Source organism: Oncorhynchus gorbuscha, linkage group LG23, assembly GCF_021184085.1.
Source record: "Oncorhynchus gorbuscha isolate QuinsamMale2020 ecotype Even-year linkage group LG23, OgorEven_v1.0, whole genome shotgun sequence".
In the NCBI taxonomy this organism is placed as follows: Eukaryota; Metazoa; Chordata; class Actinopteri; order Salmoniformes; family Salmonidae; genus Oncorhynchus; species Oncorhynchus gorbuscha.
The window spans coordinates 18,694,720-18,721,331 of NC_060195.1; the positions used below are offsets into that span (position 1 = coordinate 18,694,720).

Below are 26,612 nucleotides of genomic sequence, written 5' to 3' on the forward strand. Positions count from 1 at the left end.
CTGGAAATGGTCTGGAGAAGAGAGGAGGGGATAGGGTCAAGCAGGCAGGTTGTTGGGCGGCCGGCCGTCACAAGACACGAGATTTCATCTGGAGAGAGAGGGGAGAAAGAGGTCAGAGCACAGGGTAGGGCAGTGTGAGCAGAACCAGCGGTGTCGTTTGACTTAGCAAACGAGGATCTGATGTCGTCGACCTTCTTTTCAAAATGGTTGACGAAGTCATCTGCAGAGAGGGAGGAGGGGGGAGGGGGAGGAGGATTCAGGAGGGAGGAGAAGGTGGCAAAGAGCTTCCTAGGGTTAGAGGCAGATGCTTGGAATTTAGAGTGGTAAAAAGTGGCTTTAGCAGCAGAGACAGAGGAGGAAAATGTAGAGAGGAGGGAGTGAAAGGATGCCAGGTCCGCAGGGAGGCGAGTTTTCCTCCATTTCCGCTCGGCTGCCCGGAGCCCTGTTCTGTGAGCTCGCAATGAGTCGTCGAGCCACAGAGCGGGAGGGGAGGACCGAGCCGGCCTGGAGGATAGGGGACATAGCGAGTCAAAGGATGCAGAAAGGGAGGAGAGGAGGGTTGAGGAGGCAGAATAAGGAGATAGGTTGGAGAAGGTTTGAGCAGAGGGAAGAGATGATAGGATGGAAGAGGAGAAAGTAGCGGGAGAGAGAGAGCGGAGGTTGGGACGGCGCGATACCATCCGAGTAGGGGCAGTGTGGGAAGTGTTGGATGAGGGCGAGAGGGAAAAGGATACAAGGTAGTGGTCGGAGACTTGGAGGGGAGTTGCAATGAGATTAGTGGAAGAACAGCATCTAGTAAAGATGAGGTTGAGCGTATTGCCTGCCTTGTGAGTAGGGGGGGAAGGTGAGAGGGTGAGGTCAAAAGAGGAGAGGAGTGGAAAGAAGGAGGCAGAGAGGAATGAGTCAAAGGTAGACGTGGGGAGGTTAAAGTCGCCCAGAACTGTGAGAGGTGAGCCGTCCTCAGGAAAGGAGCTCATCAAGGCATCAAGCTCATTGATGAACTCTCCGAGGGAACCTGGAGGGCGATAAATGATAAGGATGTTAAGCTTGAAAGGGCTAGTAACTGTGACAGCATGGAATTCAAAGGAGGCGATAGACAGATGGGTAAGGGGAGAAAGAGAGAATGACCACTTGGGAGAGATGATGATCCCGGTGCCACCACCCCGCTGACCAGAAGCTCTCGGGGTGTGCGAGAACACGTGGGCGGACGAAGAGAGAGCAGTCGGAGTAGCAGTGTTATCTGTGGTGATCCATGTTTCCGTCAGTGCCAGGAAGTCGAGGGACTGGAGGGAGGCATAGGCTGAGATGAACTCTGCCTTGTTGGCCGCAGATCGGCAGTTCCAGAGGCTACCGGAGACCTGGAACTCCACGTGGGTCGTGCGCGCTGGGACCACTAGATTAGGGTGGCCGCGGCCACGCGGTGTGGAGCGTTTGTATGGTCTGTGCAGAGAGGAGAGAACAGGGATAGACAGACACATAGTTGACAGGCTACAGAAGAGGCTACGCTAATGCAAAGGAGATTAGAATGACAAGTGGACTACACGTCTCGAATGTTCAGAAAGTTAAGCTTACGTCGCAAGAATCTTATTGACTAAAATGATTAAAATGATACAGTACTGCTGAAGTAGGCTAGCTGGCAGTGGCTGCGTTGTTGACACTACACTAATCAAGTCGTTCCGTTGAGTGTAATAGTGTGTAATAGTTTCTACAGTGCTGCTATTCGGGGGCTAGCTGGCTAGCTAGCAGTGTTGATTACGTTACGTTGCGTTAAAAGAACGACAATAGCTGGCTAGCTAACCTAGAAAATCGCTCTAGACTACACAATTATCTTTGATACAAAGACGGCTATGTAGCTAGCTATGTAGCTAGCTACGATCAAACAAATCAGACCGTTGTACTGTAATGAAATGAAATGAAAATGTGATACTACCTGTGGAGCGGAGCGGAATGCGACCGGGTTGTTGAGTTCTATTCGGTAGACGTTGGTAGACGTTGGCTAGCTGTTAGCTAGCTGTTGGATAGCTGTTGGCTAGCTAGCAGTGTCTCCTACGTTAAGGACGACAAATAGCTGGCTAGCTAACCTCGGTAAATTAAGATAATCACTCTAAGACTACACACTCTAAACTACACAATTATCTTGGATACGAAGACAGCAAAGACAACTATGTAGCTAGCTAACACTACACTAATCAAGTCGTTCAGTTGAGTGTAATAGTTTCTACAGTGCTGCTATTCGGTAGACGGTGGACGTTTGCCAGCTAGCTTGCTGCTGGGCAGATACTACGTTAGGACGACGAAACGTCTTTGATACAAAGACGGCTATGTAGCTAGCTAAGAAGAAATTGCTAAGATTAGACAAATCCACTGGCTTCCAGTTGAAGCTCGCATCCGCTACAAGACCATGGTGCTTGCCTACGGAGCTGTGAGGGGAACGGCCACTCAGTACCTCCAGGCTCTGATCAGGCCCTACACCCAAACAAGGGCACTGCGTATTTCAGTTTTTCCCAACAAAATTATGTTACACTTAAGATTCTAATTTGCAATTATACAACGACACAGCTATAATATAATTTGACAGTTCTGTTTTGCCTGTATTCTTTCAGTAGGTTAATTGTACATTACTTGTGCTCTCATACTTACTTTCAAGGCAAAGACCCCACAAGAAGTAACATCTTGTTGGCATGGGTGAGGAAGGGTACCACATGCCCACCTGGACATATTACACCCCTTCTCTCTCAAGAATGAACATATATGTTAGTAAAAGTAGAGCATTTTTGAAACACTTTATTGATTACAATATAGAGATTAATAACAGAGGGGAATCTGAGAATGCAGGGATTCCAGCAGGGTGAGTTGAAGTAGTCTAATCTGGAGCTGCCAAGGGCTGGAATGTAAATGATGTTATCATCTCGGGTTATCCAACATCTGTGAATGGGCAGGCCTTCCCTCGGGATGAAGAGCAACTCCGTTCCAGATGGAAATGTCAGAAAGAGATAAGATATAAGTTGAGTGTCCTATGAATATGTACTGTACATGTGTATATATATTGGTATACATATTTTTTTTATTTACATTTATATTATTATCATTATTGTGGTCAAGGGGTGGGGGGAGGCTGATGGGGATGATGTCCCATTGAGGGCGAAGGGACCTATAGTGGAGGTGATTCTTCATGGAGACACATTCAGTCATATTATTATACACCCCCCCCCCTATTATTATAACAGTTCACTGTGAATATAGATATGCATCCATGTTTACTTATATATTTCAACTTTTTTTTTAAATCACATAGAGTACACGTTTAATTTATTATCCTTATTATTGTAACGAAACAGGCTGGGAGCAGGCCTCGAACCCTCGACCTTCTAGCCCGAAGTCCAGCGCGCTATCGACTGTGCCCCAAAATCATGCTCGAGCGGCAGAGTCGATATCCGCGCTTATAAACCCAGTGTCGTTACGTTACTATTTTATCATTACTACGGTGCTTCCAAGCGCATTCTTCACCATTTTCGACACCTCAAATGGGTTTCCCACATTTAATTTTTTTTAAGTAACCTTTTTTTAACTAGGCAAGCCAGTTAAGAACAAATTATTATTTAGAATAACTGCCTAACCCGAATGACGCTGGGACCTTTGTGCATCGCCCAGTGGGCCTCGAAAGAGGATAATCAAAAGGATAATCTCAGGGGTGAAGACGGATGTTCAGGTTGAATAGTTGAAGAGAATTGCTGGTGTGATTGGTGACTGGCGTATGACCTGCTGGGCGAATGGAGAAAATAAATAAGTGGCGGTCCTGTTGTTTTATGATAAAGAGCAAATACCTACACATGTGAAGCTTGTTTATGTAACATACGCCGTAAGAGCTTTCGTCCCCAAACCACTGCAGTGTAAGAATCGTGTGTCCAGACGAACAGAGCATACTGGAGACAGGTGTGTAGAAGGACGAAAGGGTCGCAAGTGTAGTGGGGATCATGATCCTGAGTTCCTGGAGTGCCCTGTCAGGGTAAATTGGGGTGACAAAAGTTGGAGCGGTCAATCGAATCCCTTATGCGGGGGCGATTAAAATTAAATGAATTTGTTGAACAAGTAATGTTAGTGAAGAGATGGTAGTGGATACACCACAGCCTGTGGTAAATGTTAGCTGCAAAACAAAAGATACCCTGTGTGTTAAAAATGTGGATTTTGTTGAGTTCATTTCCACAGTTAGAAACTGTACAGCACAAGTCTCAAAGAAATCGAAGAAACTAGGAATTATTGTGGCTGCAGTTGAAAGGTTTCGGGGACTGAAGGATTTACATCGAAAGGGGTACTGACGCCGGAAGACACGCCATCCCAGGTTTCCCTTGAGACTGTAGGGATCCGATCTGTTTATTTTTAACCGAAATTTTTATTTATAATAACCAAAAGAATAGTGGTTTTTGGGGGTAATAGCCTAGTAGGTGGTGGGATGCACATTAAATTGTGTGATCGCCAAAATTCCATAGAAGAAGAAGTCAACATTTGAATCATCCACTGCCGACCCTCGCCAGTCTGCCGTCTGCCCCCCCAGGTGGTGGAATCGACGACAGGGAAGGATCTGATCTATCCGGAGTAGCTAGTTAGCAGGCTGCGGTTCGCCATAGCTACGTAGTTGTTTGCTTGATGTAGGAGCGATGTGGTCCTTTTTCGCTCGGGATCCAGTCAAAGACTTTAATTATGACATTTTACCGGACACGCAAGAGAAGTCCGGAATATGGACACTGCATCGAGGCAAGCGAAAGGTAAATACAATAGTGGGGGCGCAGAAATATATTTGACAGATATTTGACAGTCTTGTTAGCTAGCTGATACAAGGCAAGGCCTCGCTAGCTAGCTATGACTGAGTTCAAGGCAGGACACCATTCTTATTTATGGGATGAAATTGAATGTTAAATTGCTGTACATGATTATCACGATGTATGTCTAATATATAGATGGCGTTGTCCGGATATTTATCGCCTAACGTTAGTGAAAACAACACCTTTAGGGAACGTTACTTGTAGACTAGCATAGTTAATGTTAGCTATGTTTTGTTTATGCAGGGACACGTATTATCGCCACGTCAATCTCTGCTACAGTTATTAGCTAGCTAACGTTAGCTATCTAGCCACTGGTGTCACCTATAACGAGCTAGAAACGTCAGCTAGTTAAAACGTTACATGCTCATGCAAAATGTATTTCGACAAACTGTCATGACAAATAATGATGTCGTTATCACACTGTCATTCTTATTTTGCTTGGTAGCTAGTTAGCTAACTACTAACGTTATCGGCTAATTTGTCAAAGGTTCCGCTTTAGCATTGTTTGTTCCTTTTTACTTATTGTTCAATGTCATGCAGATGCAATGGTGGAACCTTTGGCGAACTTGTGTAGGTGTCGTGCTGTGTTTAACCTTATATAGGTAGCTAGTTGACTGAGACAAATCGTATGGTGACATGACAACAACCCTTATTGCAAGGTTCAGGATCGAACAACACCACTCCCGTGATTGAGGTCTAGCCTCACCAGGGAGACTGTAACTTAATACCCTCTAAATCACAATAACATCACCGCTAAACCTCAATAACATCTCTTCTCATACTAATGATGGATCATGACATTGTCACATTTTGACATCTCCTTAGACGGGTGGGGAACCACTATCGGTGTTTGTGTACGAGGTATCAACAGGGACAGAGGAACAGACCCAGCTAGCCAAGGCAGCGTTCAAACGTATGAAGACCCTCCGACATCCCAACATCCTGGCCTATGTAGATGGTTTGGAGGTGTGTGTCTGTGTGTATTTCCTACCAAATGCAAATAACATCACAATTTGGTTGATATTTAAAACAATCATTCTGTCACCATTTTCTCAGTCTTCTGTATTTGTTTTTCTTGTAATTGTTTTTCATGCAGAGTGTGGTGAGTATCAAGGACTGAATCAGTTAGTTCCCATGTCTCTTCTAGAGAGAAACAGTAGCTAGTGTGCTAGTCGTTAGTGTACTAACTGTATAATAGAACCATACTTAAGACTAATGCACATTTTAACAATGTCATTGTGAATGCATTAATGTTGTCTCTTTCTGGTGTGTTTCAGACAGAGAAGAGCCTGTACCTGGTCACAGAACAGGTCACCCCCCTGGCAGCTTACCTGAAGGCCCAGTCAGAGAGGGGGCTCTGGAGAGCTGGAGGTGTCCTGGGGCCTGCATCAGACTGTGGTCAGTAGACTGGAGGGGAAATGAGTGCTCAGATTTCCTGATGTTTCTTTATGTTGAGTGCTGCTTGTCCTTTATCAAATCAAATGTATTTATATAGCCCTTCGTACATCAGCTAATATCTCAGTGCTGTACAGAAACCCAGCCTAAAACCCCAAACAGCAAGCAATGCAGGTGTAGAAGCACAGTGGCTAGGAAAAACTCCCTAGAAAGGCCAAAACCTAGGAAGAAACCTAGAGAGGAACCAGGCTATGTGGGGTGGCCAGTCCTCTTCTGGTTGTGCCGGGTGGAGATTATAACAGAACATGGCCAAGATGTTTAAATGTTCATAAATGACCAGCATGGTCCAATAATAATAAGGCAGAACAGTTGAAACTGGAGCAGCAGCACAGCCAGGTGGACTGGGGATAGCCAGGAGTCATCATGTCAGGTAGTCCTGAGGCATGGTCCTAGGGTTCAGGTCCTCCGAGAGAGAGAAAGAGAGAAAGACACTGAATAGGATGGGAGAAGTACTCCAGATATAACAAACTGACCCTAGCCCCCTGACACATAAACTACTGCAGCATAAATACTGGAGGCTGAGACAGGAGGGGTCAGGAGACACTGTGACCCCATCCGAGGACACCCCCGGACAGGGCCAAACAGGAAGGGTATAACCCCACCCACTTTTCCAAAGCACAGCCCCCACACCATTAGAGGGATATCTTCAACCACCAACTTACCATCCTGAGACAAGGCCGAGTATAGCCCACAAAGATCTCCGCCACGGGACAACCCAGACAGGAAGATCACATCAGTGACATAACCCACTCAGTTGAGGCACCCCTCCCAGGGACGATATGAAAGAGCCCCAATAAGCCACTGACTCAGCCCCTGTAATAGGGTTAGAGGCAGAGAATCCCAGTGGAAAGAGGCGAACCGGCCAGGCAGAGACAGCAAGGGCGGTTCGTTGCTCCAGAGCCTTTCCGTTCACCTTCCCACTCCTGGAGCCAGACTACACTCAATCATATGACCCACTGAAGAGATGAGTCTTCAGTAAAGACTTAAAGGTTGAGACCGAGTTTGCGTCTCTTACATGGGTAGGCAGACCGTTCCATAAAAATTGAGCTCTATAGGAGAAGGCCTTGCCTCCAGCTGTTTGCTTAGAATTTCTAGGGACAATTAGGAGGCCTGCGTCTTGTGACCGTAGCGTACATGTAGGTTTTAATTTTTAAAATGTTTATTTCACCTTTATTTAACCAGGTAGGCTAGTTGAGAACAATTTCTCATTTGCAACTGCGACCTGGCCAAGATAAAGTGTAGCAGTGTGAGCAGACAACACAGAGTTACACATGGAGTAAACAATTAATAAGTCAATAACACAATAGGAAGAAAAAAAGGGGAGTCTATATACATTGTGTGCAAAAGGCATGAGGTAGGTGAATAATTACAATTTTGCAGATTAACACTGGAGTGATAAATGATCAGATGGTCATGTACAGGTAGAGATATTGGTGTGCAAAATAGCAGAAAGGTAAATAAATAAAAACAGTATGGGGATGAGGTAGGTAAAAATGGGTGGGCTATTTGCCGATAGACTATGTACAGCTGCAGCGATCGGTTAGCTGCTCAGATAGCAGATGTTTGAAGTTGGTGAGGGAGATATGTACGGCAGGACCAAATCAGAGAGATAGGTAGGAGCAAGCCCATGTAATGCTTTGTAGGTTAGCAGTAAAACCTTGAAATCATCCCTTGCCTTGACAGGAAGCCAGTGTAGGGAGGCTAGCACTGGAGTAATATGATCAATTTTTTTTGGTTCTAGTCAGGATTCTAGCAGCCGTATTTAGCACTAAATGAAGTTTATTTAGTGATTTATCCGGGTAGCCTGAAAGTAGAGCATTGCAGTAGTCTAACCTAGCAGCGTAGCCTAGTGGTTAGAGCGTTGGACTAGTAACCGGAAGGTTGCGAGTTCAAACCCCCGAGCTGACAAGGTACAAATCTGTCGTTCTGCCCCTGAACAGGCAGTTAACCCACTGTTCCCAGGCCGTCATTGAAAATAAGAATATGTTCTTAACTGACTTGCCTGGTTAAATAAAGGTAAAAAAAAAAAGCATGGATTAATAAATTATCAATCCTCTTTCACCTCTACTCCATTATCCTCCTCCTTCCTCTCTATCAATCTCTTACTCACACAGTACTGAATGTTCTCTAAACACCAGCCCGAAAGGCTCGTAGGAAGTCACATCAGCTGCTACAGAGTTAAACAGGTTCACAGATACATTATAAGTGTGTCCCCGGCCCAGAATGGCATCAAACTTTAACCATACCATTCAACAGGTCAAAGGTAGAGCATCAGTACTCAGTTACAACAGATGATTCTAGACTAACTTTCCTCAAAGGAATGCATCTCTCTGAGTCTTCCTACACTTAAAATTGTTTATTACATATCGATCTATACCAAATCAAATTCAGGCAAATAATTAGTCCATTGTTATGGGGAATTAATTGATTATTTCCCCCCTGTAGAAAGCCCTTAGTTTCCTGGTGAATGACTGCCACCTCCTCCACAACAACCTGGGTATCTGGGCTGTGTTTGTGGACCGAGCCGGAGAATGGAAGCTTGGCGGTCTGGACCACATGACCCCAGAGAACGGGGACGCCTCCACATCACTACCCTCCGCTAAAGCTGTTCACCCTGAAATGGATAAATACGACGCCCCTGAATCACCAAACAGTGGAGAGAAATGGTGAGGCGGACAGTGAATAAGTTAAGAATGAAAGACTGATTTCATGAAAAATTGTCTTCCCGGGATCTCCCATACAAAGGTTTTAGTTCAATGCTTGATGTAGTCTGAAGATACTTCATATTTGTATTGTCTGAGTCCATCTCTGTCCTCCAGGGCTGGGGATGTGTGGCGGCTGGGCTGTCTGATCTGGGAAGTGTTCAATGGTCCACTTCCCCGAGCCTCCTCCCTACGCTCCCTCGGAAAGGTACCCTCTTCTCCCACCCTTTACCTTCTAACATTTTACCAGAGCATCACACATTTAAAGAAAATCCTAAAGTGATTCTAATGTCCTCCTGTCAAAAAAAAAATCAAAGATCATGAATTAATTGGAAGTGATGTGAAACATATTATGTTTTTTGTCCCTCAGATCCCTAAAGCATTGGTGCCACACTACTGTGAGCTGGTGGGGGCCAATGCCAGGGCCCGGCCTAACCCAGCCCGCTTCCTGCAAAACTGCAGAGCTCCCGGAGGATTCCTTAACAACAGCTTCGTTGAGAGCAACCTTTTCCTAGAGGAGATCCAGGTGTGATTCCGGACCCCTGTCCTGATATAGAAAAAGCTTGACACATTAGAGGTGACACAGCTCTCATTGAAATGTGTTGACTTACCGATAAAACATTTTATTCAGTAAAATCTATCTTATCTATTCAATCTGATCCAGATCAAAGACCCAGCAGAGAAGCAGCAGTTCTTTCAGGACCTGAGTGAGAACCTGGACTCATTCCCAGAGGACTTCTGTAAGCACAAGGTGCTGCCACAGCTACTCACTGCCTTTGAGTTTGGCAACGCCGGTGCTGTCGTCCTCACACCTCTCTTTAAGGTATGTGTGCTGAGGAGGGATTTAGATAGGAGAATGGATCACCGGCCTGGCATTTAATTGCTCCTCTTTTATGCAGAAGTGGGAAAACTATGTCATATCTATGTTAAGCATAATCATTAAATGGCTTTTAAAGACATTTCTTCGTGGGGAAACATGCTTTTGGCAACTAATCATCTCCCACCCTCCAATCAATCAAATGTATTTTGTAAAGCCTTTTTTTACATCAGTAGTTGACACGACAGATACCCATCCAACCAGGCAGAATATAACCCCCCCACACACCACCAAGGGGATGTCAACAGACCACTAACCCACCTCAGGATCCCGAGAGGGCAGAACATTTTCCATGTCTCTTTCTTTCTGTCTCTGTCAGGTGGGGAAGTTCCTGTCTGCGGAGGAGTACCAGCAGAAGATCATTCCTGTCATTGTGAAGATGTTCTCCTCTACAGACCGGGCCATGAGGATACGACTGCTCCAACAGGTACAGAGTACCACACGTCAGAGTACAGAGGCGGCCATTACACCAGAATGAGTGTTTGCTGCAGAACCCTTGTTTTATTCCTCTTTCCAACCCCGTCCTCATCTCTCTTTCCTTCAGATGGAGCAGTTTGTTCAGTATCTAAACGATGCAGCGGTGAACTCGCAGATCTTCCCTCATGTTGTTCACGGTTTCACAGACACAAACCCAGCCATCAGAGAACAGACTGTCAAGGTATAACTGGCTCACCAACTCTGTCAGACTTATGCTCACAAGACCAGGTGGCTTCACTCACTTCTTTATTCAAGTGGAACTGAAAGTATACCTTCCCTGTGGTTAATGGTGTTCCCAAAGGTCTGTTCTTGTTGTTAAATGGTTTTTATGCCTCTTTCTGTTCTCTCCTTCTCCCAGTCCATGCTGCTGCTGGCCCCCAAGCTGAATGAGAGTAATCTGAATCAGGAACTGATGAGGCACTTTGCACGGCTGCAGGCGAGAGACGAGCAGGGACCAATCCGCTGCAACACCACTGTGTGCCTGGGAAAGATCGCCCCCTACCTCAACGCTGGGGTAACTCACCTGCTCTCTCTCTCTCGATAGATAGATAGATAGATAGATAGATAGATAGATAGATAGATAGATAGATAGATAGATAGATATGGTTGTATTTACAATGGTGCATGTTCTTCACTGGTTGTCCTTGTGGCAACAAATCTTGCTGCTGTGATGGCACACTATGATGTTTCACCCAATAGATATGGTTTATCAAAATTGGATTTGTTTTCAAATTTGTGCATCTGTGTAATCTGAGGGAAATCTGTGTCTCTTGTATGGTCGTACATTGGGCAGGAAGTTAGGAAGTGCAGCTCAGTTTCCACCTCATGTTGTGGGCAGTGTGCACATAACTTATCTTCTCTTGAGAGCCAGGTCTGCCCACAAGGCTATGCTCACGGAGTCTGTACATAGTCAAAGCTGTCCTTAATTAAGTTCGGGTCAGTCAGTGGTCAGGTATTATGCCACAGTGTACTCTCTGTTTAGGGCCAAATAGCATTCTAGTTTGCTCTGATTTTTTTGTAAATTCTTTCCAATGTGTCAAGGAATATTTTTTTGGTTTTCTTGTGATTTGGTTGGTTCTAATTGTGTTGCTCTCCTGGGGCTCTGTGGGGTCTGTTTGTGAACAGAGCCCCAGGACTAGGGCTGTTGCGGTGACCGTATTACCGCTACACAGGTAGTCACGAGTCATGAAGGCAGTCAAATTCCACGTGACAGTTTAGTCACGGTAATTAGGCTTCTCCAAGCTCTGATGCTGATGATGGTCATTGGTAGCCTACCAAACTTGCTAACTGCCTGGTATTCAGTGTAGTTATTCCCTCCACAAGGCAATCAAACAAGCGAAATGCTGGGAAACGGGGACAAAGTGGAGTCGCAATTCAACGGCTCAGACACGAGACGTATGTGGCAGGGTCTACAGGAAATCAGACTACAAAAGGAAAACCAGCCACGTCATGGACACCGACATCACACTTCCAGACAAACTAAACATCTTCTTTGTCCACTTTGATGATAACACAGTGCCACTGTTGCGGCTGCTAACAAGGACTGCACTCCTTCTCCGTGGTCGACGTGAGTAAAACATTTAAACTTGTTAACCCTCGCAAGGCTGCTGGCCCAGGCGGCATCCCTAGCCATGTCCTCAGCTCATCATATTCTTATTAAATACTTTTTTCTTTGCATAGTTGAATGTGCTGACAACAAAATGACACAAATTATCAATGGAAATCAAATTTATCAACCCATGGAGGGTCTGGATTTGGAGTCACACTCAAAATTAAAGTGGAAAACCACACTACATGCTGATCCAACTTTGATGTAATGTCCTTAAAACAAGTTAAAATGACGCTCCGTAGTGTGTGTGGCCTCCACGTGCCTGTATGACCTCCCTACAACGCCTGGGCATGCTCCTGATGAGGTGGCGGATGGTCTCCTGAGGGATCTCCTCCCAGACCTGGACTAAAGCATCCGCCAACTCCTGGACAGTCTGCGGTGCAACGTGGCGTTGGTGGATGGAGCGAGACATGATGTCCCAGATGTGCTCAATTGGATTCAGTCCATAGCATCAATGCCTTCCTCTTGCAGGAACTGCTGACACACTCCAGCCACATGAGGTCTAGCATTGTCTTGCATTAGGAGGAACCCAGGGCCAACCGCACCAGCATATGGTCTCACAAGGGGTCTGAGGATCTCATCTCGGTACCTAATGGCAGTCAGGCTACCTCTGGCGAGCACATGGAGGGCTGTGCGGCCCCCCAAAGAAATGCCACCCCACACCATGACTGACCCACCGCCAAACCGGTCATGCTGGAGGATGTTGCAGGCAGCAGAACCTTCTCCACAGCGTCTCCAGACTCTGTCACGTCTGTCACGTGCTCAGTGTGAACCTGCTTTCATCTGTGAAGAGCACAGAGTGCCAGTGGCGAATTTGCCAATCTTGGTGTTCTCTGGCAAATGCCAAAAGTCCTGCACGGTGTTGGGCTGTAAGCACAACCCCCACCTGTGGACGTCGGGCCCTCATACCACCCTCATGGAGTCTGTTTCTGACCATTTGAGCAGACGCATGCACATTTGTGGCCTGCTGCAGGTGATTTTGCAGGGCTCTGGCAGTGCTCCTCCTTGCACAAAGGCGGAGGTAGCGGTCCTGCTGCTGGGTTGTTGCTCTCCTACGGCCTCCTCCATGTCTCCTGATGTACTGGCCTGTCTCCTGGTAGCGCCTCCATGCTCTGGACACTACGCTGACAGACACAGCAAACCTTCTTGCCACAGCTCGCATTGATGTACCATCCTGGATGAGCTGCACTACCTGAGCCACTTGTGTGGGTTGTAGACTCCGTCTCGTGCTACCCCTAGAGTGAAAGCACCGCCAGCATTCAAAGTGACAAAAACATCAGCCAGGAAGCATAGGAACTGAGAAGTGGTCTGTGGTTGCCACCTGCAGAACCACTCCTTTATTTGGGGTGTCTTGCTAATTGCCTATAATTTCCACCTGTTGTCTATTCCATTTGCACAACAGCGTGTGAAAGTTATTGTCAATCAGTGTTGCTTCCTAGTTGGACAGTTTGATTTCACAGAAGTGTGATTGACTTGGAGTTACATTGTGTTGTTTAAGTGTTGCCTTTATTTTTTTGAGCAGTGTATATGTGTCCAATAAAATGTGATTTCATTTGTTGCGCAACATTTCAATAGGCTATGCAATTGCGTGAGAAAATGATGATAAAAATGAGAATGATGATCCGTTTTCTATAGGCTAGGTCTACTATATTTATTTCAGTTTTCTATAGGCTAGGTCTACTATATTTATTTCAGTTTTCTATAGGCTAGGTCTACTATATTTATTTCAGTTTTCTATAGGCTAGGTCTACTATATTTATTCATCAGCTTTCTTAATATTAAGCATGTAGGCTATATTCTTGTTGTAAATATAACCAACCAGGCTGGCATGAAAATAAACCACGGGAAAGCGTCCTCCATTCTCTATTTAAGTGCATAGGTGACATGTATTTTTTCCAGCTGCCCCTGTTTTGCAGGATAATGGTCCATTCTAAATCCAAGTTAATTTCACACATATATTATTTAGTGTATGTAAAGACGAGATTAAATCAAGAATATATAGCCTATCACTTGTGAATTATATAGCACTTATGAATGATGCCCAGCATAAGAAACCAAGTCTTTTTTTGCGACTTTTTCTAATCCTAGTCGCACACCTCATGTAGCCTAGCCCATAGGCCTATATGTTTGTATCACAACTAAAGTGGCCAAATAACTTCTTAAAATGAAGAACATTAATCCGCTTTACAAGGGGTGTAGAGCCTAACATAAGCAGCGCGTGAGTTTCAAGTTTGGGGAAGATGGATTTTCACCATAAATGCACCTTTATAATAAAAGCATTACATGCATAATTGCATTTGCGGTCACTTTTGATAATGGTGTTTTCCACTATAGATTTTTTACACCTTTATTTAACCAGGCAAGTCAGTTAAGAACACATTCTTATTTTCCATGACGGCCTAGGAACGGTAGGTTAACTGTCTTGTTCAGGGGCAGAACGACAGATTTTTACCTTGTCAGCTCGAGGGATTCAATCTTGCAACCTTAGTTAACTAGTCCAACGCTCTGACCACCTGATTACATTGCACTCCACAAGAAGACTGCCTGTTACGCGAATGCAGTAGGCATTAAACTTATCTTAGCATTAAACTTATCTTATTAAAAAACAATCAATCATAATCACTAGTCAACTACACATGGTTGATATTACTAGTTTATCTAGCGTGTCGTGCGTTGCATATAATCGATGCGGTGCGTATCATTGCTCCAATGTGTACCTAACCATAAACATCAATGCCTTTCTTAAAATCAATACACAGAAGTATGTATTTTTAAACCTGCATATTTAGCTAAAAGAAATCCAGGTTAGCAGGCAATATTAACCAGGTGAAATTGTGTCACTTTGAATTTTACGTAATTATGACATAACATTGAAGGTTGTGCAATGTAACAGGAATATTTAGATTTATGGACGCCACCTGTTAGATAAAATACGTAACGGCTCTGTATTTCACTGAAAGAATAAACGTCTTGTTTTCGAGATGATTGTTTCCAGATTCGACCATATTAATGACCTAAAGCTCGTATTTCTGTGTGTTACTATGTTATAACTAAGTATTATTTGATAGAGCAGTCTGACTGAGCGGTGGTAGGCAGCAGCAGACTCGTAAGCATTCATTCAAACAGCACTTTCCTGCGGTTGCCAGCAGCTGTTTATGACTTCAAGCCTATCAACTCCTGAGATTAGGCTGGTGTAACTGATGTGAAATGGCTAGCGTTTCAAATGTCACTCGCTCTGAGACTTGGAGAAGTTCTATATGCTTCGAGGGTGGCTGTTGTTGATGTGTTGCTGGTTCGAGCCCAGGTAGGAGCGAGGAGAGGGACGGAAGCTATACTGTTACACTGGCAATACTAAAGTGCCTATAAGAACATCCAATAGTCAAAGGTTAATGAAATACAAATGGTATAGAGAGAAATAGTCCTATAATTCCTATAATAACTACAACCTGAAACTTCTTACCTGGGAATATTGCGGACTCCTGTTAAAAGGAACCACCAGCTTTCATATGTTTTCATGTTCTGAGCAAGGAACTTAAACATTAGTTTTCTTACATGGCAAATATTGCACTTTTACTTTCTTCTCCAACACTTTGTTTTTGCATTATTTAAACCAAATTGAACATGTTTCATTATTTATTTGAGGCTAAATTGATTTTGATGTATTATTATATTAAGTTAAAATAAGTGTTAATTCAGTTGTTGTAATTGTCATTATTACAAATACATTTTAAAAATTGGCCGATTTTTAAATCGGTATCTGCTTTTTTTTGGGGTCCTCCAATAATCGGTGTCGGCGTGGAAAAATCATAATCGGTCGACCTCTACTTTGTACTATGGAGGCTAGTAGATTGACATAGGCTAGTGCTTTTGCTGTTAAACTGTTCGTTAGGCCTACTCATCTGTTGGCTGACAAAGTAAATGTGGATAGTTCTTCAAATCTTCAATATGGACCTCGTAATTCGATAAGGACATGCACAGTTGTGTCCCTGATGTGTCTGTCTTCACTTGTAGCCTGTGAGAAAGTCCCAACCACGTGATGGAGTGCTCAGGGAGAAGGGCACTATGGCCACTGGCCACAAAAGGCCTGGATTTTTTTTTTAGGGTGCATTGTTTTAGAGTGCATGTCAGAGCAAAAACCAAGCCATGAGGTCATATGAATTGTCCGTAGAGCTCCGAGACAGGATTGTGTTGAGGCACAGATTTGGGGAAGGATACCAAAACATTTCTGTAGCATTGAAGGTCCCCGAGAACACAATGGCCTCCATCATTCTTCAATGGAAGAAGTTTAGAACCAACAAGACTCTTCCTAGATCAGTCTCAAAGTGAGAAATCAGGGGAGAAGGGCCTTGGTCAGGGAGGTGACCGAGAACCCAATGGTCACTCTGACAGAGCTCTAGACTTCCTCTGTGGAGATGGTTGCCCTTCTGGAAGGTTCTCCCATCTCGGCAACACTCCACCAATCAGGCTTTTATGGTAGAGTCGCCAGACTTAAGCCACTCCTCAGTAAAAGGCACATGACATCCCACTTGGAATTTGCCAGATTCTCTGGTCTAATGAAACCAAGATTGAACTCTTTGGCCTGAATGCCAAGCGTCATATCTGGAGGCAACCAGGCACCGCTCATCACTTGGCCAATACCTTCTCTACGGTGAAGGCAGCATCATGCTGTGGGGATTTTCAGCAGAAGGGACTGCGAGGCTAGTCAGGATCAAGGGAAAGATGTATGGAGCAAAGTACAGAGATCCTTTATGAAAACGTGCTCAGGACCTCAGACTGGGGTGACGGTTCACCTTCCAACAGGACAATGACCGTAAGCACACAGCCAAGATAATGCAGGAGTGGCTTTGGGACAAGTCTCTGAATGTCCTTGAGTGGCCCAGGTCGTATGTTTTTCCCCCCAACACGGCTTTCCATCAATTTGTATAGCAGACCCTCATGCCAGAGTCCAGCTTTTTTTATTTATTAAAAAAAGCATGAGAAGGTGTGTCAGTGGGCTGAAAGTGAACAGTCTGAGAGAGACTGTGTTGAGGTCAGTGATAACGTCATCTACACTACTACTGCCAAGAGATGAGCTATAGGTGTACCTACCATAGAGGTCCCCTTGAAGCCTACCATTGGCTATGTACAGACCCAGCGTGCGACAGAGCTCCAGGAGTTGTGACCCATGTTTGTCATAGTTGTGTCTAGCGTGGCATATTAGGGAGGGAATGGTGTCACCTCCGGGTAGGTGTTTGTCCCCTTGTGTTCTGGCATGTAGTTCGCCACAGACCAGTACATGTCCCTGAGCCTGGAAATGGTTGATCTCCCCCTCTAGGATGGAGAAGCTGTCACATTAAAGTACATGGATACTGTAGGGGGATATAGGTAGCACACATGAGGACATTTTTCTCTGAGATCATTTCCTTATTCATTTGTTCCTGTTTTGACAAATTGAATAGAGTGGGATAGGTCTGCTCTACCAAATTAGCATACCCCTTGAGTCTCTTCCCTGTTTCACACCTGGTAGTTTGATGGATGGGACTACCATGTTTCTTGTGGGATGACAATGTCTGTATTTCCAATTTCTTTGAAGTCTAGGTTCTTGCTCTTTAGTCCAAAGGGAGATGACCTCAGGCCTTGTATATTCCAGCATGATATAGTAAAAGCTTGGATTTCCGTACTGTCTAGTGGTGTTTTGTGTGGTTTAGGCTCAGACCATTACAGTAGGTGTGAACAGAGCATGTTGAGCAGCTCTCTCCCTCGCTCTCTCTGTTTAGCTCGCTCGCTCCTCGCTCTCTCTCCCCCTTTCTCTTCCCGTCTCCCCCTTTCTCACTCTCCCCCCTCGTTTGTGCTCTTATTCATACCTCCTTTCCTCCACAGACACGGCAACGAGTGTTGATCTCGGCATTCTCTCGGGCCACTAAGGACCCCTTTCCCGCCTCTCGGGCGGCTGGGGTTCTGGGCTTTGCAGCGACCCACAACTACTACAGTGTGACAGAGAGTGCAGCACGGGTACTACCAACACTCTGTACCCTCACTGTTGACCCTGACAAGAACGTTAGAGATCAGGTGAGAAGCACTACAAACACCTTACACATTGAAATAACTGCATTAGTACATTTAGTTTGCATTAGGTTTAGAAATATTTCAGCCTGAACACTCAATCTACATATGAAAATCTATTTTTACCTAACTCTCTCATTTCACATTGCAACATTCCATCTGTAAGAAGGTTCCATCCAACCATTTTATGCACATGAAGTATAAAAATGCCACGACGGGCAGTAAACTTTCCTAATGTCGAAAAAACTAAATACGCTAGACACTGTGGGATTTTTGTGTCTGTAAAATATATTATGCGAGAAATGGCTGTGGAAACGCTTTTATGCGCAAATATTGATATAATAACCAACATATGGAAGTAAACTTTGAGTCCCGTGATGACATGTGGTGTGGTCCTCTCACTACAACTGGAGAAAGCATGCAGTTTGTTAGGCTACAGATGAAATCCGTAATGAACTTCACAGGGTGGTGACAGTACAAATTGATGAGCTTGATGCTCCTTTCCAATAAATATCCAGGGTCTTATTCTGGGGACATGATCGACGCTTGGCTTCCGTTTGACAAGCAAAAAATGATTTTTGCTCCTTTGTCCATAATAATGTCATCATGTAAGCTATACCTGCACTGCGTTTGCAAGCTGTTCGCTAGAGCGCAAAGTGCCAACACCAGAGTGGATATATTTAGCTATATAGCGCAACATTTCTGGTGATGAAACCATCAGTGGAGTTATTTTTATGTGCGCTACGTCAGACTTTTGATCAAAGTTAATTTGATGGAAATTCATATCTGGTGAGAAAATAAGCATAATTTTATTTATATAATAATAATAATAATAATATATGCCATTTAGCAGACTCTTTTATCCAAAGCGACTTACAGTCATGTGTGCATACATTCTACGTATGGGTGGTCCCGGGGATCGAACCCACTACCCTGGCGTTACAAGCGCCATGCTCTACCAACTGAGCTACAGAAGGACCGCCTTAATGCCTTATATTTTTTTAACGTTTATTAATTATTTTATTTTTTTAGATATTTTTGTGTGTGTGTGTGTGTGTGTGTGTGTGTGTGTGTGTGTGTGTGTGATATATATATATATCACACACACACACACACACACACACACACACTTACATTGTGTTTAACTCTAAGTCAATCACACTTCTGTGAAATCAAACTGTCCACCTAGGAAGCAACACTGACAATAAATTTCACATGCTGTTGTGCAAATGGAATAGACAACAGGTGGAAATTATAGGCAATTAGCAAGACACCCCAAATAAAGGAGTGGTTCTGCAGGTGGCAACCACAGACCACTTCTCAGTTCCTATGCTTCCTGGCTGTTTTTGTCACTTTGAATGCTGGCGGTGCTTTCACTCTAGGGGTAGCACAAGACTGAGTCTACAACCCACACAAGTGGCTCAGGTAGTGCAGCTCATCCAGGATGATACATCAATGCGAGCTGTGGCAAGAAGGTTTGCTGTGTCTGTCAGCGTAGTGTCCAGAGCATGGAGGCGCTACCAGGAGACAGGCCAGTACATCAGGAGACGTGGAGGCAGTAGGAGGGCAACAACCCAGCAGCAGGACTGCTACCTCCGCCTTTGTGCAAGGAGGAGCAGGAGGAGCACTGCCAGAGCCCTGTAAAATGACATCCAGCAGGCCACAAATGTGCATGTGTCTGCTCAAACGGTCAGAAACAGACTCCATGAGGGTGGTATGAGGGCCCGACGTCCACAGGTGGAGGTTGTGCTTACAGCCCAACACTGTGCAGGACGTTTGGCATTTGCCAGAGAACACCAAGATTGGCAAATTCGCCACTGGCGCTCTGTGCTCTTCACAGATGAAAGCAGGTTCACACTGAGCACGTGACAGACGTGACAGAGTCTGGAGACACCGTGGAGAAGGTTCTGCTGCCTACAACATCCTCCAACATGACCGATTTGGTGGTGAGTCAGTCATGGTGTGGGGGGGCCGCACAGCCCTCCGTGTGCTCGCCAGAGGTAGCCTGACTGCAATTAGGTACCGAGATGAGATCCTCAGACCCCTTGTGAGACCATATGCTGGTGCGGTTGGCCCTGGGTTCCTCCTAATGCAAGACAATGCTAGACCTCATGTGGCTGGAGTGTGTCAGTAGTTCCTGCAAGAGGAAGGCATTGATGCTATGGACTGACCCGCCCGTTCCCCAGACCAGAATCCAATTGAGCACATCTGGGACATAATGTCTCGCTTGCACCACAGACTGTCCAGGAGTTGGCGGATGCTTTTGTCCAGGTCTGGGAGGAGATCCCTCAGGAGACCATCCGCCACCACATCAGGAGCATGCCTAGGCGTTGTAGGGAGGTCATACAGTCATACAGGCACGTGGAGGCCACACACACTACTGAGCCTCATTTTGACTTGTTTTGAGGACATTACATCAAAGTTGGATCAGCCTGTAGTGTGGTTTTCCACTTTAATTTTGAGTGTCACTCCATATCCAGACCTCCATGGTTTGATAAATTTGATTTCCATTGATAATTTTTGCGTGATTTTTGTTGTCAGCACATTCAACTATGTAAAGAAAAAAGTATTTAATAAGAATATTTCATTCATTCAGATCTAGGATGTGTTATTTTAGTGTTCCCTTTATTCTTTTGAGCAGTGTATATATTTGCATGAGAAGTTGTTGCCAATTGGATAGAAACCTAGCTTGTGAAACATGTTTTTTTTCTGTCCCTCAGTCATTCAAAGCAATAAAGAGTTTCTTGACGAAGCTGGAGACTGTTTCTGAAGATCCAACCAAGCTGGCTGAAATAGGTCTGTACACAATCGCAAACATCCAGGTCGCCAAAAACAACAAAGCCTCAAGCACTGATCTCACATTAAAGGGATAGTATGGGATTTTGGCAATGAAGTCCTTTATCTGCTTCCCCAGAGTCCTATGATCTCGTGGATAAAAATGTTTCTGTGTCCAGTATGAAGGAAGTTCGAGGTAGTTTTGTGACCCAATGCTAACTAGTGTTAGCTGTACCCAAAGACTTCCAGTCATTGCGCTAAGCTCGGTATCATTTGCTCGCAAACTACACTATATAAATATAAATCAAATCAAATCAAAATTTGTCACATACACATGGTTAGCAGATGTTAATGCGAGTGTATCGAAATGCTTGTGCTTCTAGTTCCGACAATGCAGTAATAACCAACAAGTAATCTAACTAACAATTCCAAAACTACTGTCTTATACACAGTGTAAGGGGATAAAGAATATGTACATAAGGATATATGAATGAGTGATGGTACAGGGCAGCATAGGCAAGATACAGTAGATGGTATCGAGTACAGTATATACATATGAGTATGTAAACAAAGTGGCATAGTTAAAGTGGCTAGTGATACATGTATTACATAAGGATGCAGTCGATGATATAGAGTACATTATATACGTATGCATATGAGATGAATAATGTAGGGTAAGTAACATTATATAAGGTAGCATTGTTTAAAGTGGCTAGTGATATATTTACATCATTTCCCACACAAAAGTACGTGGACACACCCTTTCACATTAGTGGATTAGACTATTTCAGCCACACCTGTTGCTGACAGGTGTTTTAAAATCGAGCACACAGCCATGCGATCTCCATAGACAGACATTGGCAGTATAATGACCTTACTGAAGAGCTCAGTGACTTCAACGTGGCACCATCATAGGATGCCACCTTTCCTACAAGTCAGTTCGTCAAATTTCTGTCCTGCTCGAGCTGCCCGATCAACTGTACGTGCTGTTATTGTGAAATGGAAACGTCTAGGTCCTAGACGTTTCCATTTCACAATAACAGCACGTACAGCTCCTAGACTCTAGGAGCTTCATGAAATTGGTTTCAAATGGCCGAGCAGCCGCACAAAGCTTAAGATCACCATGTCAATGCCAAGCGGCGACTGGAGTGGTGTAAAGATTGCCGTCATTGGACTCTTGAGCAGGGGAAACTCATTCTCTGGAGTGATGAATCACGCTTCACCATCTGGCAGTCCGATGGATGAGTCTGGGTTTGGCGGATGCCAGGAGATCGCTACCTAAAGTTACCTGTAAAGTTTGGTGGATGAGGAATAATGGTCTGGGGCTGTTTTTCATGGTTTGGGCTAGAACCCTTAGTTCCAGTGAAGTGAAATCTTGGCGCCACAGCATACAACATTCTAGAAGATTCTCTGCTTCCAACTTGGTGGCAAGTTTGGGGAAGGTCCTTTCATGTATCAGAATGACAATGCCCCCATGCACAAAGCGAGGTCCATACAGAAATGGTTTGTCGAGATCGGTGTGGAAGAAATTGACTGCCTTCATCTCAACCCCATCGAACACATTGGAACGCTGACTGCGAGCCAGGCCTAATCGCCCAACATCAGTGCCCGACCTCACTAATGCGCTTGTGGCTAATAGCAAGTCCCCGCAGCAATGTTCCAGCATCTAGTGGAAAGCCTTCCCAGAAGAGTGGAGACTGTTATAGTAGGGGGGATCAACTCCATATTAATGTCCATTATTTTGGGATGAGATGTTTGACGAGCAGCTGTCCACACTCTTGGTCATGTGGTATACCTGTAACTTCCTTCATTGCCAAAATCCCAAACTATCCCTTATAAGGAATATTTTTGCAGCCTTTGAGTGTCTAATATTACTTATCTCCTTCTCAACCTAGAAAAGGATGTGATGTCATCAGCCCAGCCGGCTGGGGCAGCGGCCAGTTGGGCAGGCTGGGCAGTGACGGGGGTGTCTTCTCTGACCTCCAAGCTCATCCGGACCGGCCCGGGGGCAGAGGGGGGCAGCCTGGCTGAGAACACCCCTGTTGGTGGTGGTACTGCATCTCCTTGCGCTGGGAGCCCTGTGATAGATGGAGTACCCGGGGGTAAGGAACTGACTTATTTGCAGGATTACTCGGATCTTAAATATGTTTCTGTTTTGATTTGGCATGGGTCCCCAGATCCTCAATGTTATACAGCTGCACAAACCGAGAGCATCATGACTGGTTGCATCACTTCCTGGTATGGCAACTGCTCAGCATCTGACCGTAAGACGCTACAGAGGGTAGTGCCTACAGCCCAGTACATCAAGCTTCCTGCCATCCAGGACCTATATACTAGGCGGTGTCAGAGGGAGGCCCAAAAAATTGTCAGACTCCAGTCACCCAAGTCGTAGACTGTTCTCTCTGCACGTCAAGCGGTACCGGAGTGCCAAGTCTTGGTCCAAAAGGCTCCTTAACAACTTCAATCCCCAAGACATAAGATTGTTAATCAAATGGCCACCCAGGCTATTTGCATTGACCCCCCCCCCCCCCTTTACACTGCTGCTACTCGCTGTTTATTATCTATGTGTAGTCGCTTTACCGCTACCTACATGTTCAAATGACCTCGCCTAACCTGTACCCCCACACATTGACCCTGCACCCCCTGTATATAGCCTCGTTACTGTTGTTTTATTCTAACTTTTTAAAATGTATTTTACTTAACAAAATATTTCATATAAACTTAACTCTATTTTCTTAACTTCATTGTTGGTTAAGGGCTTGTAAGTCAGCATTTCACAGTAAGGTCTGTTGTATTTGGCACGTGACAAATCAAATTTGATTTGATTTTTGGTCATTCTATACATAAGGGTGGCATCCCCCATAGAAACATAGGAAGAGCCGGCAAAGCTGTATCCATCAGTTAATGGCATCCGCTATTTACAGCCACCTTTCACCTCATTCCTCCAGGCTCTGAAGTTAAACCCCCACCGGCCTCCATGACTCTACCCATTGCTTCTGGCCTTGCTAGCCAATCAGACTCTCCTAAGGTGTCCGAAAAGAATGAGGAGCCAATCGGAGACCGGTGGGATGACGAGGACTGGGGAAGTTTGGAGGTAATTGGCATGGAATGGTTTTGGGGTGGGATTTGACAGTTGAGACCGTGGGACGTCAACTGTCACGGAACATGGGGAACAGTGATGTTTGTATTGGAGAGGTATGTTCTATTTGATCAGTTAACTCATTCAACTACCCTCGCGCTCTCTCTCCCCCCACAGGACCCAGAGAAGGTACAGGCAGCAGACCCAGATGACTGGAACTCTTCTGATTGGTCAGGAATGTCTTCTGTCAAAAAGAAGGCCAGTGTAAGAGGAGTACGTATCTGGTTTTCAGGGAGGCAGAATGTTTGAATAGTCAAAGATAATGGCACATTGCATAGTCATGCTATTTCTGTAAAGTAACTAACACTCACATTTGTCTTTTCTTACTAGCTCTGGCTTTGATGATATAAACTTAATTGAGGAAAAATGTACTTACTATGACTGAGATGTGGTCGCCTCACCTAGCTGTCTTCTCTCTGGATAAGAGCATCTGCTAAATGACTAATTTGTAAATACATTCCTGTCTGCAATTTCCTGAAAGTTCCAACCTACTGAACAATGGTCCATGATTTAAAACCGTGTGCATGCTGAAACTTCATGGGGGGTATTCATTCATTGCTGTCTCCGTTTCCATCCAGGTGGGTCTAGCAACTTCTGAGGCGGTGAAAAAGCAGAGCTCTGATTGGAGCAGCTCGGGCTGGGATGCCGACGACAGCTGGTCCAATGAGAAGGAGGCTGACGGCCAGGGTCAGAGTTCACCAGGAGAGGAGACGTGGGGCAATGACTGGGAGGAGGAGGGAACGACTGCTCCGGCCACTAAGAGTGCTGCTCTGCTGGAGGGGGTTCGGTTAGCCAGCGAGTATGACTGGGATAGTAAGGGAGCCACGCAGACAGACTTCCTTGCCAACGTGTCTCAGAGAGCAATGCCCACCCCCATTGCTACGGTGAGGAGAGGGGGGGGCTTTATAAATAAACATTTGACAGGAGTAGGCTTTGTGTTTTGAAGAACTGACAAACAGGCTTGTTAAAGTGGAGGTAAAAGTTAGGTGTTGAGGTGGAAATGGATGGACAATGTATGTTTTTAATGTGCGCTGTGCTTTCTGGTTCATGCTAGGCTGGCGATGGCTGGAGTGCAGAGCCTGCTGGAGACTGGGGAGCCGAGGAGAGCTGGGAGTCTGTGGACGGAAGTCAAGGTGAGTCTCAACCTGCTCTAACTTCTCTATTCTCCATCTCTCTCAATGATCTGAAACCAGGGAGTCCTTTTAATGAGATGCTGTTCATGTTATAACAGCTGTCTGTCTTTTTGTTTCCTAAGCAGGCCTAAGCAAGGCAGAGCTGGCCAAGAAGAAACGTGAGGAGAGGAGGAAAGAACTGGAGGCCAAACGGGCAGAACGCAAGGCAGTGAAGGGTCCTCTCAAACTGGGTGCTCGGAAACTTGACTGACTGGAAGGAAGAGGAGGGTTGGTGGAAGACAGGAAGCGAAGCAGACAGAGTGCTATGATGACTTTCCCCTGACTCCCACAGTGGAATGTATGGAAGGTTCAACATTCCATAATGAAAAAAAAGATTGAAGAAGAGACACTGAACTTGACTGTACAAGCTGCTCATTGGCTGAGAGGGGATCAGAGTGCCAGAAGCTGAGACATTTCTCATCGACTATTACGGGGTTTAAACATTGCATTCATATTACAACGCAAATATTGTTTTTATATAAAAACAAAGATGTAAAGAAATGTACATAGTTGGTGCATTTGTCTGAAACTTTTTATTTTATTATATTATATTGATATAAAATGTGTATATGCTGAATGTTCACATATACGCACGCATAAATGGGTTATGAATTTTAGATAAGCTGTCAGTCACACTGCAGAAATAAGACTGATAGTCTGCATGCATGGGTCTGTATATGAGTGACCTACCAGAAGGCATACGGTACTTCCCTGAAGGGCAATGGTGGGACACGTTCAGCAGGGCACAATGTTGTGGAACAGTCTGATAGAAATATGTTATGTAGAACAAACATTCCTCTCACATAGAATAAGGGATCATGTCAAGTCTATTCATGATATTTATATATTTGTTTGCCAACTGAACGTGTCTCTGTTGATTAACGGTACCTCACTGTACACAGATGAATAATATACACCTGGCCTACATCCCCTCGGAGCCAATCAGTTATCATTAGTGGTGGTGGGTTGACTGACTTGAAGCCTTCATATTCAGCATGGACGGTGTTATCATGCAATTTTATCTGTAGCTTCCTCCTCCTATATATTTATGGAGTCACTTAGCTATTTAAAATGAAATCCTAAAGTGAAAGATAATTCTGCCCATCAACTATCTTGTCAGATTGGTAGTGTTGGGTGGGTCAAGAGAAGGTTCTGTTTGTGCCTTTTATTTGATGGCAGCACGGTTTACTGGAGTCAGATGAACTGTGCTCTGTGATGTTTAAATATGTTGTGGGTGGCGATGGAGGGAAGTCCAGTGAAATCAGATGCATTGTTTTATAGAGAATCTTGTGTACAATTCCCAAAATAAAACCATGACAAAGTGTTATGCGAAAGGGTGTGAACTGTTTTACAAATATATATTCAGAACAATTTCTGCTTCTGCCAACATCCAAATCCACTGGAAAATTCCTTGTGGGAAAACAGGTGTTTCTGTTTACTAAGAGAAGTATGTTAACCTAGATACATTACATTACATTTAAGTCATTAAGCAGACTCTCTTATCCAGAGCGACTTACCAAATCATGTTTATTAAAAATGTACAA

The 26,612-nt window shown here is 44.8% G+C and overlaps 1 protein-coding gene across 1 annotated transcript; it reads left to right on the top strand.

Annotated features, from left to right (window-relative positions):
* Positions 1-3,791: 3,791 nt before the first annotated feature.
* On the top strand, positions 3,792-26,393 carry LOC124011069 (N-terminal kinase-like protein). Its single transcript, XM_046324042.1, is given in 19 exon segments — positions 3,792-4,763; positions 5,646-5,786; positions 6,098-6,168; positions 6,170-6,218; positions 8,721-8,941; positions 9,095-9,185; positions 9,348-9,503; positions 9,642-9,800; positions 10,174-10,281; positions 10,399-10,512; positions 10,690-10,845; positions 17,800-17,988; positions 20,703-20,778; positions 22,653-22,859; positions 23,706-23,851; positions 24,014-24,100; positions 24,475-24,780; positions 24,951-25,029; positions 25,152-26,393. Coding segments are annotated over 19 exon segments (2,592 nt in total). The 5' UTR covers positions 3,792-4,655; the 3' UTR covers positions 25,280-26,393.
* Positions 26,394-26,612: the final 219 nt, after the last annotated feature.